The 13,447-nt window shown below is 34.6% G+C and overlaps 1 protein-coding gene across 1 annotated transcript; it reads right to left on the reverse strand.

Annotated features, from left to right (window-relative positions):
* Positions 1-8,115: 8,115 nt before the first annotated feature.
* On the reverse strand, positions 8,116-10,345 carry LOC107493035 (40S ribosomal protein S10-1). The gene is made up of 5 exons (XM_016114118.3): positions 9,864-10,345; positions 9,719-9,767; positions 9,371-9,650; positions 9,159-9,291; positions 8,116-8,378 (listed from the first exon to the last, which is right to left on the reverse strand). Exons 1-5 carry the CDS (start codon positions 9,864-9,866, stop codon positions 8,298-8,300), a joined length of 546 nt encoding a protein of 181 aa, XP_015969604.1. The 5' UTR covers positions 9,867-10,345; the 3' UTR covers positions 8,116-8,297.
* Positions 10,346-13,447: the final 3,102 nt, after the last annotated feature.

Raw genomic sequence — 13,447 nt, forward strand, 5'->3', positions numbered from 1 at the left:
TTACTTGACTTTCCTTTACTCAGTAAAGGATAACTAAGTAGAACAACCTTCAATTATCAATTAATCTTGAGAGAAATCCAACAAGGATAGAACTTCTGATTAATCTTCTCCCGGTCAAAGTTTTTATTTGAATTACATAAATTCTCTTATTTAATTTCTTGTTTATCAAACTCAAAAACATTTTGGAAAATCTCTGATTGATAAAATAGCACATCTTTCTACAACTCAGTATTTTTATTCTAATTTTGTGACAACCCTTCTAAATTGATGAGCGAATTTTTGTTGGTTAAGAACTGTACTCGCAACGTATCTCTTACATTAATTTCTTAATCTGCCAATTTCTGCCACGTCAACAAGCTGCAAGAATCTCACTAGAGATGGCAGACAAATCAATGAAACAGGCTTATGGACTAGTAGAGGACGTGCTAATGAAGGTTGAAGGCCTTTACATCTCTGCTGATTTCATAATCCTAGACACTAAGAAGGATGAGGATGAATCCATCATCCTTGGCAGAACTTTCCTAGCCACAACAAAAGCTGCGATAGATGTTGACAGAGGAGAGTTAGTCCTTCAATTGAATAAGGACTACCTTGTATTCAAGACTCAAGGTCCTCCTTCTGTACACATGAAGAAGAAGCATGAAAAGCTTCTCTCAATACAGAGTCAAACAAAGCCCCCACATTCAAACTCTAAGTTTGGTGTTGGGAGGCCACAACCAAACTCTAAGTTTGGTGTTGAGAGGCCACAACCATGCTCTGATTATCTATGAGGCTCCATGAGAGCCCATTATCAAGCTATTGACATTAAAGAAGTGCTTATTGGGAGGTAACCAAATTTTTATTTATCTATGTTAAATTTCCATTTTCCATTATTATTTTACGTTTTCTTTAGGTTGATGATCATATGGAGTCACAAAAACAACTTCAATAATCAAAACAAATTCAAAAACACCATTAAAAATAGCAAACCCTGGAGGAAGAGCTTACTGCGTTTAAACGCCAGTAAGAGTAGCAGAATGGGCGTTAAACGCCCAGTCTGGCACCATTCTGGGCGTTTAACACCAGAACAGGGCACCAAGTTGGTGTTAAACGCCAGGAAAGGTATAAAAGCTGGCATTTAACGCCAGAAACAGGCAGCAGTCTAGCATTAAATGCCAGAATTGCATTCTAAGGGCATTTTGCATGCCTAAATGGTGCAAGGATGAGAAATCCTTGAAATCTCAGGATATGTGGATCCCACAGGATCTCCACCTACCCCACCTCTCTCTCTCTCTCTCCCCCTCACACATCTCTATAACACTCTGCCCAAAATACCACTCTCCTATCAAATCCTATACTCTTTCCTATATTCTCTTCACCAATCACCTCCATTCCTCTTCTCTAAAAAAAACCCCCACCTACCTCACTTTTCAAATTCAAACACTTTTCCCATCCAAACCCAACCCCAAATACATGAACCTACCTCTCCCCCCAATCCTATATAAACCCCTCCACACTCCTTCATTTTCACACATTACCAACACTACTTCTACCCCTTGGCCGAACCACATGCCACCCTCCATCTCCTCTGTTTTCTTCTTCTTCCCCTTTTTTTCTTTCTTTTTTTCTCGAGGACGAGCAAACCTTTTAAGTTTGGTGTGGTAAAAGCATTGCTTTTTGTTTTTCTATAACCATCTATGGCACCTAAGGTCGGAGAAACCTCTAGAAAGAGGAAAGGGAAGGCAAAAACTTCCACTTCCGAGTCATGGGAGATGGAGAGATTCATCTCAAAGGTCTATCAAGACCACTTCTATGAAGTTGTGGCCAAGAAGAAGGTGATCCCTGAGGTCCCTTTCATGCTTAAAAGGAATGAGTATCCGAAGATCCGACATGAGATCTGAAGAAGAGGTTGGGAAGTTCTCACCAACCCCATTCAACAAGTCAGAATCTTAATTGTTCAAGAGTTCTATGCAAACGCATGGATCACTAAGAACCATGATCAAAGTATGAACCCAAATCCAAAGAATTGGCTTACAATGGTTTAGGGGAAATACTTAGATTTCAGTCTGAAAAATGTAAGGTTGGCGTTCAACTTGCCAATGATGCAAGAAAACACACACCCCTACACTAAAAGGGTCAACTTTGATCAAAGGTTGGACCAAGTCCTCATGGACATATGTGTGGAAGGAGCTCAATGGAAAAGAGACTCAAGAGGCAAACCGGTTCAATTTAGAAGACCGGACCTTAAGCCTGTGGCTAGAGGATGGTTGGAGTTCATCCAACGTTCTATCATTCCTACTAGCAACCGATCCGAAGTAACTATGGATCGGGCCATCATGATCCATAGTATCATGATTGGGGAGGAAGTGAAAGTTCATGAGATCATACCTCTAGAACTCTACAAGGTGGCTGACAAGTCCTCCACTTTGGCAAGGTTAGGCTTTCCTCTTCTCATTTGTCACCTATGCAATTCAGTTGGGATTGTCATAGAAGGAGACATCCTCATTGAAGAGGACAAGCCCATTACTAAGAAAAGGATGGAGCAAACAAGAGAGCCCACTCATGGACCTCAACATGAGCATGAGGAAGTTCCTCGTCAAGAAATCCCTGAGATGCCTCAAGGGATGCATTTTCCTCCACACAATTATTGGGAGCAACTCAATACTTCTTTGGGAGATTTAAGTTCCAATATGGAGCAACTAAGGATGGAGCACCAAGAGCACTCCATTATTCTCTATGAAATTAGAGAGGATCAAATAGCCATGAGGGAAGAACAACAAAGGCAAGGAAGAGACATAGATGAGCTCAGGCATTCCATTGGATCTTCAAGAGGAAGAACTAGCAGCCATCACTAAGGTGGACCCGTTCTTTAATTTTCATGTTCTTATTTTTCTATTTTTTGACTTTATGCTTTATGTGTTATCTATGTTTGTGTCTTCATTACATGATCACTAGTGTCTAGTGTCTATGTCTTAAAGTTATGAATAATTCCATGAATCCTTCACCTTTCTTAAATGAAAAATGTGCCTAATTACAAAAGAACAAGAAGCACTTGGATTTCAAATTTTATCTTGAAATTATTTAATTATTTTGATGCGGTGGCAATACTTTTTGTTTTCTGAATGAATACTTGAACAGTGCATATTTTTTATAGTGAAGTTTATGAATGTTAAAATTGTTGGCTCTTGAAAGAATGATGAACAAAGAGAAATGTTATTGATAATCTGAAAAACCATGAAATTTATTCTTGAAGCAAGAAAAAGAAGTGAAAAATACAAAGCTTGCGAAAAAAAGAGAAAAAAATGGCAAAAAAGAAAAAGAAAGAAAAAGAAAAGGCAAGCAGAAAAAGCCAATAGCCCTTTAAACCAAAAGGCAAGGGTAAAGAGGATCCAAGGCTTTGAGCATTAATGGATAGGAGGGCCTAAAGGAATAAAATCCTGGCCTAAGCGGCTAAATCAAGCTGACCCTAACCATGTGCTTGTGGCATGAAGGTCCAAGTGAAAAGCTTGAGACTGAGTGGTTAAAGTGGTGATCCAAAGCAAAAAGAGTGTGCTTAAGAACTCTGAACACCTCTAATTGGGGACTTTAGCAAAGCTAAGTCACAATCTGAAAAGGTTCACCCAGTTATGTGTCTGTGCCATTTATGTATCTGGTGGTAATACTGGAAAACAAAGTGCTTAGGGCCACGGCCAAGACTCATAAAGTAGCTATGTTCAAAAATCAACATACTAAACTAGGAGAATCAATAACACTATCTATATTCTGAATTCCTATAGATACCAATCATTCTAAATTTCAAAGGATAAAGTGAGATGACAAAACTGTTCAGAAGCAAAAAGCTACTAGCCCCGCTCATCTAATTGGGACTAAGTTTCATTGATATTGTGAGATTCATTGTATATTCTCTTCTTTTTATTCTATTTTGTTTTCAGTTGCTTGGGGACAAGCAACAATTTAAGTTTGGGGTTGTGATGAGCGGATAATTTATACGCTTTTTGGCATTATTTTTAGGTAGTTTTTAGTAGGATTTAGCTACTTTTTAGTATATTTTTATTAGTTTTTAAGAAAAATTCATATTTCTGGAATTTACTATGAGTTTGTGTGTTTTCTTATGATTTCAGGTATTTTCTGGCTAAAATTGAGGGACCTGAGCAAAAATCTGATTCTGAGGCTGAAAAAGGACTGCAGATATTGTTGGATTTTGACCTCCCTGCACTCGAAATGGATTTTCTGGAGCTACAGAATTCCAATTGGCGCACTCTCAATTGCGTTGGAAAGTATACATCCTGGGCGTTCCAGCAATATATAATAGTCCATACTTTGCCCGAATTTTGACGACATAAACTGGCGTTCAAACACCAACTTCCTGCCCTATTTTGGAGTTAAACGCCAGAAACAGGATAAAAGCTGGAGTTAAACGCCCAAACTGGCATAAAAGCTTGCGTTTAACTCCAAGAAAAGTCTCTACACACAAAATCTTCAATGCTCAGCTCAAGCACAAACCAAGTGGGCCCGAAAGTGGATTTCTGCATCATTTACTTATTTCTGTAATCTTAATAACTAGTTTAGTATAAATAGGACTTTTTACTATTGTACTGTGGACGATTTTTGGACGTTTAGTCCTTAGACCTAGGTCTTGGTTATTCTGGTTCCCTCTCTGGGGCCGAAACCAATGAACACCATTATCGCTTATGTATTTTCAACGGTGGAGTTTCTACACCTCATAGATTAAGGTGCGGAGCTTTGCTGTTCCTCGAGTATTAATGCAAAGTACTATTATTCTTCTATTCAATTCAAACTTATTCTTATTCCAAGATATTCATTCGCACACAAGAACATGATGAATGTGATGATCAAGTGACACTCATCACCATTCTCACTTATGAACGCGTGCCTGACAAACACTTCCATTCTACATGAAAACAAGCTTGAATGCATATCTCTTGGGAATCTAATCAACGATTCACATCATTTTCCCTCTGACAATGGGGCATCTGAATCTGAGATTAGAACCTTCGTGGTATAGGCTAGAAACAATTGGCAGCATTCCTGAGATCTGGAAAGTCTAAACCTTTTCTGTGGTATTCTGAGTAGGATCTGGGAAGGGATGATTGTGACGAGCTTCAAACTCGCGACTGTGGGGCTCAATGATAGTGCGCAAAAGGATCATTGGATCTTATTCTGACACGATCGAGAATCGACAGCTGATTAGCCATGCGGTAGCTGTGCCTGGTATTTTTCATCCGAGACGAGAAATCCGATAGTTGATTAGCCGTACAGAAACCGTAGAGGACCATTTTCACTGAGAGGACGGGAGGTAGCCATTGAAAACGATGATCCCCAACATACAGCTTGCCATGGAAAGGAGTGTGAATGATTGAATGAAGACAGTAGGAAAGCAGAGATTCAGAAGGAATAACGCATCTCTATACGCTTATCTGAAATTCCCACCAATGAATTACATAAGTATCTCTATCTTTAATTTATGTTTATTTATCTTTTAATTATCAAAGCTTCATAACCATTTGAATTCGCCTGACTGAGATTTACAAGATGACCATAGCTTGCTTCAAGCCGACAATCTCCGTGGGATCGACCCTTACTCGCGTAAGGTATTACTTGGACGACCCAGTGCACTTGCTGGTCAGCTGCACGGAGTTGTGAAAAGTGTGTATCACGATTTCGTGTACCAATGCGCACATACAAAAATAGAGTTGCGCATACGCACAAATCATGCTTACGCACACCTACATTTCCAGAGTTGAATGTTTTTCGCGCACGTTCTGCGTGTACGCACAAAGGGGAACTTGTGCATATGCATGAGGCATGCATACACACAACTGTCCAAGGTTCGCTACTAGACATATCAGGTTTGGCTGTATAACCAAAAGATGAGTTCATTGGTCATAGCGTAGGTATACTTCATTTGCATTTGTGTTTATTATTTAGGTGTGCATCTTGTATCTGGCTTGCCTATTTGAATAATTGTATCTATATGCTAATTGAACTAGTTGCTTTATCTGTTTTCTCAATTTGTGTATTATTTGTATTGTCTTGTATGTGTTTGCACAATTGAGAGATTACTTATGCTAGCGGTGGTGACGCTAAGGGTTGTTCTTGATGAGATGTGGTGATTGGAGGTTTGTGTGATATTGAGATGAAGAGATATATTAGAATTCCTTAGATAAGTTGTCATGTTCTGGTTAGTACGAACTCTAGGCTTGAACCTTATGGGATTGGAGAATAGAATTGCCTAGCGGGTTCATGTAGTTTTACATAGTCTTTATTTGAAATTATTGTCCTACTAAGAACCCTGTAAAGGATGATGTTCTCACCCGTTGTGAAAATTATTACTTTTCGGATGCAGGTCCCAGCGCTACTCAGTGAACGGAAAGTTTATCTGGAAGACAGCGAAGAAGACATTTTATTCTATGTTGATTTTAGACACTCGCTTTTTTTTTTGGAAAAACTTATCTGATGTATTCTTTTAAAGACTTGCCTTTAGAGACTTTTGATGTATTTTTTGAGAGATAGGTTATGTATGTCAACCTATTTTACTGTTGTATATATATATACTCTTATTCTTCCTTCAAATTTTTAATTTATCTACATTTCTCCCGACGCGCTTATATATATTATTGAGTGTGAACAATCGGGGAATTGTCTTTTAAATCCTCTTACAACCTTCTAGTTTAATATTTCTTTCTATACATAAGTATTTATATCCGAGTCATATGTCGTAGCACCAAACCATAATTGAATTATGATTTAAGCTTAAGGCAATGAATGTTAAGATGTTACATGAGGGTTAGGAATGTGTGACGTACCTGAGGGAGCCCTTGACTCCCTTTATATAGTCTGTTGTCGTTATCTTATCTTATCTTGTTAGTTAAGATAAACGAAATATTTGAATGTAAATATTGGTTTAGGTAATTATGTTTCTCGAGCCGATTTGGGCCGTAATGGTGATCTGGATCCGGGTATTTGGGTAAAGGAAGTAGCATACCATATTTGCAGTGTAGAAGCGAGAGGATACGAAACAGCATCGAGTATCAGTGTATCACTTTACTACTTTCTACATTTGTAACCCTAAACCCTAATGCCACTCTCTCCCATGTTTTTTAAGTTTTTTGAGTTAGTTTTATAAAAAAAAAGAAATTCTGTTTCTCCATTTAGTCTTCCTTTTGCGTGAAAACCACATAATCAGTATAAAATACAACTAAAATACAATATACAAAGTAGAACTCATTGCATGGGAAGTCAATCAATAATTGTAAAGAGATTGAAAAATTAGTCTAATTTAGTGAGGTCAATCAATAATTGTAAAGCGTAAACTACAACTTGATCCCCAATTTATCACGAGATGTTTGCTAAGGTCTCGCATGCCAGCATCGATCATTAAACTTAAACCTCTAGAACCCAAGCTTCTATGATCTTCTGGTGATGTAATGAGGCTAGTCAACCAAGTTAGGTCCATTCCAGTTCCTGATGGATATGTTTTTAGAACATGTCATGCTGGTGGAAAGATTATTTTATACACAATTATACATATATGAATGCGTAAATTATGCATTAGGCGGTTGTGACAATGGAATTAGATCAAACATTTTTGTTCTACAGTAGAATCAATCAATACTAGCTACAAGATCAATCAGAATTATTGCAAACGTGCATGTTCAATGAAGAATAATCTGCTTCAAAACATATAATTACGTATGTATAGAGCAGATTAGAAGAAAGCACACAACAAATCATGTCTGTTATTTAATTAATTTCCCTCTGTTATGTGAAAGGTGAGAAAAATCAACGATGACAAAGCTTATTCCATATACATATTTGAACGTTCGATGAAATAAAACAAAACAATAATAGCATAATATTATGAAATAAACTTCTTGAAATTTTAAACTCGTTTAATATTTCACTCATAGTTCTGCTCTTTCCATAGAAAATTGTTTGGGTTATAAAATTAAAACACGTACTATATGTTAACTTCCCCCAACTCTTGCCTTTCTCAAAAATTCCACTAATCCACCAAATAATATTTCCAATCACTTTTAGTTCCCTTCTTAATTCTTCTCACCATGCCATTGCATCTGGAAATTCAATTATAGTATCCAAAGAATAGTCCGATAATGGGGCATGAAATTAAGTTAATCATTCTAATTATCAAAAAGACTCATTTTCAAAATCTTAAGTGCATAAATAACGAAATGTATGTAAAATAACAGATCAAGCATCTGATTTCTGGGTAGAAAACTACTATTGACTCAACAGACAGCCATCTACTAGCAAAAACGGACAACTATCGAAAGCATTTAAGAAGCATTTGAGCTTGTTGGAGCACCACCTCCAAAACCACCAGCACCACGACCAAAGCCAGGCCTTCCACCAGCACCCTAAATGATGGAGAAAGCAGACGAACTTATTCAGCAAAACACTCAAAAATATAAAAGACATTTCCACAAGCATAAAATCTAAGAAATACTACTACACCCAACAGCCGCCATAAACCATGATTGTTGCGGATACCAAACAATAATGCTTTAAACTAAATGGTACTAGCATATTATGACAACATTCAAATTGTATCAGATCATTCCATAAAATTGCCAATTAAAAGGATAACAAATATTGACTGGAAGAGGGTTACAAGGAAGTGAAAATTTCCATGGCTTGAATTACAGAGAAGTGGGGGTCTGTAAAATTTTTAGCAACTTAGACCAACATATGATGGACTTAGCAGATGCTGTACAACAATGCTCTCCACAAGTAAATAGCATTCAATAGAATAGACAAAATATATAATCATCAACCATCAAAACAGCTAAAAGGATATAGACATGGTGCACATTCACCTCAGTTATATGAACAAATGAATACTGTGCAACAGTTGAAACTTTAAGTAAGCACGGAAGTATAAATAATTTGCTCGTCACACACAAAACATCTTAGACTAACAAGAACACAGTAACAGAAACAAACTAAAAAGAAGCAGTTTGAGTAATGGCAATTCCGCAATCAAAAACAGATCATACATAGAAACACCGCTGCTAAAGTCAGATAGTATTGGTTACTAAATACACAAAAAGATTAAAAGTTGACATTGCAAAATCCAAAAAGGTAATAAAGAAAAACAATGCCGATTTGAAAAGAAACAAGGATGCAATGTGAAATACCCCAAAAGAAGGTCTGTAGTCAGCAGGAGCACCACCCTTGTCTCCTCCAAAATCACCACCAGGTCCACGGGGACCTCCACGGTATCCATCACGATCACCAAATCTGCGTTCTCCCTCAAAGCGAGGTGGACCCCTGTTCAATTGACCGAAACCCATGTTGGCATTGAAACAAGATGGAAAACAGGAGCAAGAAAGCAAGAATGATGAATTACCTGGGGCGGTCACCCGGTGGGCCGCCAAAAGGCCTGCCAGATGGCTTGGCCTGCTTCTTGAGAGTGGCGGGGACGATCTCAGAAGGAAGGTTGAGGTAAGTCCTGAGATGCTCGATGCCGTCGTTGGTGAGGAACCAATAATAGTGCATCCAGGCGAACGTCTCCCTAACGTACTCCTTCGACTTGAAGCTCTGCATCAGCTTAATCACCTGCAGATTCGGCACATCGATCTCAGGGTGTTTCGCAAGATTGAAGTCCTTCTTCGCGTAGCATACTCCCTCTGCAAATGCATTCATGCATTCAGAACACAACAGACTAGAATTAATATATCAAACAAGATGACCGAACCTTGGAATAGGTACTTGCAGATCTCCTTGCGGTTCTTCTCCGGAATGATCTGAAGAATTCAAAAACAACACAATAATTTAATCAATAATGCAAAAGGAATATGGATCGGTGGAAATAGAAGAAGGAAGATGTTGAGGTAGCATACCATGGTTGCAGTGTAGAAGCGGTAACGAGTTACACGGGTTATTTATCACTTTGCTCCTTCCCGCAGTTGTAACCCTAAACCCTAATGCCACTCTCGGGTGAGTTTTTATAAAAAAGAGAAAAAAAAAACTTCTCAGGTCGAGGGGGCGCGAGATGGAGGCCAAGCAGGGTAGCAGAATGGCGCCAACGAGAATGGAGACAAGCCGATGATGATTTGGGGCGACAAGGCTTCTGGTGCGGTGACAATGCGCCGACAGGGGAACTCGAAGTGGCGAAACGCTGAAGGCCGAAGGAATGGAAAACAGGAGGAAGAGGAGCCCTGAGCACGCCGGCGAGTCTGGGAAAGTGACTGACGGAGGTGGCGGCAGTGAGGCGGCTGCTGGAGAAGGTGAGGCAGACTGGCAGAGTGTGTGAGACAGGAGGTGAGGTGGAGGCCGTCTGAGGTTTGAGCAATTGCAGATTTAGGGTTTGTCAAATATATAACTGTATTTAATTTTGAAGCACTTGCATTATATAACATTTGAAATGAATTAATCTTTATCTTTGAAAAAGATTTTTTTTTTTAAATTATATTTTGAATTCAAAAGATGTTAAAGAAAAATAAAAGTAATTTTATGTTTGAATATTTTAAGTAAAAAAATTTTTTTATTTATTAATTATATTTAAGTATAATTATATAAAAGTACTTTTTATTTATTTATTATGTAAAAAATATTTTGAATTTGTTTGGACGAATTTTTAAAAAAAGATCTTTTTTGAGTTATCTTATCTTAAAAGATCTTATGAAAAAGTAAAAGTAATTTTATGTGTTTGTTTGTGGCCATTATTTTTATAAAAAAAGATCTTTTATCAATAAAAAAAGATTTTTTTATTTTTTAGCGTGTTTGGTAAATTTCTAATAATAAAAGTAAAAATACTAGAAAAATAAAAAATATCTTTTTTGAAAAGCTAAAATTTACATCTTTTTTTAAAACATCTTTTTTCTTAAAAAATGTTTTTGATATAATAAATAAACAAAAAAGTACTTTTATATTGTTATACTCAAACATATGGCTTGTTTGTATGAGCTTTTAAGAAAAGATTTTTTTCAAGTTATGTTTTTTTAAAAGATCTTATAGAAAAGTAAAAGTAATTTTATATTTGGATATTTCATACAAAAAGATCTTTTTATTTATCAATTATGTTTGGGTAGAACAATATAAAAGTACTTTTTTGTTTATTTATTACATGAAAAATATCATTTTTTAAAGGAAAAAATATCTTTTAAAAGATATGTAAATTACAGCTTCTCAAAAAAGATTTTTTTATTTTTCTAGTACTTTTACTTTTACTACCAGAAATTTGCCAAACACGTTAAAAAATAAAAAAAGATCTTTTTTCATTGAAAAATATCTTTTTTTATCCAAATAATGACACTCAAACAAGCACATAATTGATAGATAAAAAGATCTTTTTATGAAATATCCAAACATAAAATTACTTTTACTTCTCCATAAGATCTTTTAAAAAAAGATAACTCAAAAAAAAATCTTTTCTTAGAAACTCACCCAAACCAGCCCAATATTTACGTATCTCATACAAAATATATTTTTATTGCTTGTTTGGACTTCATTAAAAATCGATAAAAAATATCTTTTTTCAATGAAAAAAGATCTTTTTATTTTTTAACGTGTTTGGCAAATTTCTAATTGTAAAAATAAAAGCACTAGAAAAATTTAAAAAAAAAACATCTTTTATAAGAAGTTACAATTTACATCTTTTTTTAAAAGATCTTTTTTCCTTGAAAAAATGTGTTTCACATGATAAATGAACAAAAAAGTACTTTTATCTTATTTTATCCAAACATAATTGATAGATAAAAAGATCTTTTTACATGAGATATCCAAACATAAAATCACTTCTACTTTTGTAAAAGATCTTCTAAAAAAATATCATTTAAAAAAATATGTTTTTCGAGAATGGCGCCCAAACAAGGCTCAGAATTCGGTGGTCCCAGAACTTTTGGATCACTTAATGGTCCCATTAAAAAACATGTTTTTTGAGTTTTTTTAACAATTGCTACATAGTCCTTGAACTAATTTTAATTACAAACTAACCCTATATATTTTATTTAATTATAGAAACTGTTTTTTATTTTATAAATTATTATTTTATCAATTATCTATTATATTTATTAACAATCAAATACAAAAACAACAACCAATTATATCCTCCATTGATTCTAATAAAGCTTTTGGCCATTTCAATCGATTAAAATATTAAATTTGATCTCGTGACGTTCGTCCATGGCTTCTAAATCGTGTTTCCTTGAAATTCAATCGATTGGTTTATCAAAACAATCGATTGAATTGTAACTCAATCGATTGAATTACAGTGTATCACAAAACAATCGATTGAAAGTTGTAAGGTAGAATAGTTTTCGCTTAAACCAATCGATTGCTTATACTTTCCAATCGAATGAATGCCCAAAAACAATCAATTGTTTTTGTTACTCAATCGATTGAATTTACGAAAATAAAATGGATTTGCCAAATACAATCGATTGGAAAGTGATGACATTAAAGTTTTAGCCAAATTCAATCGATTGGTAATGTAATCCAATCGATTGGAAGGTGATGAAGTTGAATTTTTTGCCAACTTCAATCGATTGGTAATGCTATCCAATCGATTGAAATGTGTCATGTGCCTATTTCAATTTTGTTATCTTTTTAGAAATTATCTTATTATTCATCTATCTTATCTTTAAAATTTTATCTTCAATTTTTACTGTTTTATTTTGATGTAGATAAACTAATCTTATCTTTTCCTTAATATTAATGTAAATTTTAAAAAATTGAATAAATTTATATTTATTTTGATTACATCCAAAAATGAATTATATGTATTCTTATAATCAAGAAATATACTTAACTTCTTTTATAATAAGTAAGTTTTTCAATAATTTAATTTATTAAAAAAATCTCATCTTTTTATTTATCCTACAAAATAAAAATTCATATTAATAGTTTTGAATAAGACAATTAAAATAAAATATAAAAATAAAGCTTGAATAAAAAAATACAAAGTTTTCAATCTAAAAATATAAAATAGTTAAAAAATAAAAAATTATTTAAATATGATTTTTCAAGACACTCTATAACTTAGATGAATAAATATTATTTTTAAAATGAATCATGATATATTGATACAAAACTTATTGTGTGTAAATTTTTTTAAAAATTAATAAACCTCTCTCATTAATAACAATATTGGAACTTAAATTTGAACGCTAATTGATATTATATATTGTGTAGGTACTTAGAGTATATTAGAAAAGTACGTTAATAATTTGAAGAGAAAAATTATTAGTGTAAATTTATTTTTTTTTAAATTAATCCTTATTGAACTATTCTACTTTTATTCCTTCAAAACATATCTTAATAAAAATACTTGTAATAATAATTTACATCCAATAAGAATATCTTAACAAGTAGTTACATCATTCTGTCTTGGGTTAATGCAAAATTTACAGAACGTGAGTACGTGATTGAGTATGTTGTTTTAGATTATAAACATAGGGGTAAAATAGGAAAAAAATAATCGACA

Source organism: Arachis duranensis, chromosome 1 (genome assembly GCF_000817695.3).
Source record: "Arachis duranensis cultivar V14167 chromosome 1, aradu.V14167.gnm2.J7QH, whole genome shotgun sequence".
NCBI lineage: Eukaryota > Viridiplantae > Streptophyta > Magnoliopsida > Fabales > Fabaceae > Arachis > Arachis duranensis.

What these genes read in the sequence shown, in the direction of transcription:
- LOC107493035 (XM_016114118.3), bottom strand. An exon ending in CTGCAAGTACCTATTCCAAG is followed by an intron (nt 9,651 to 9,718) that starts GTTCGGTCATCT and finishes ATGCATTTGCAG; the next exon opens with AGGGAGTATGCTACGCGAAG. An exon ending in ACTACAGACCTTCTTTTGGG is followed by an intron (nt 8,379 to 9,158) that starts GTATTTCACATT and finishes TCCATCATTTAG; the next exon opens with GGTGCTGGTGGAAGGCCTGG.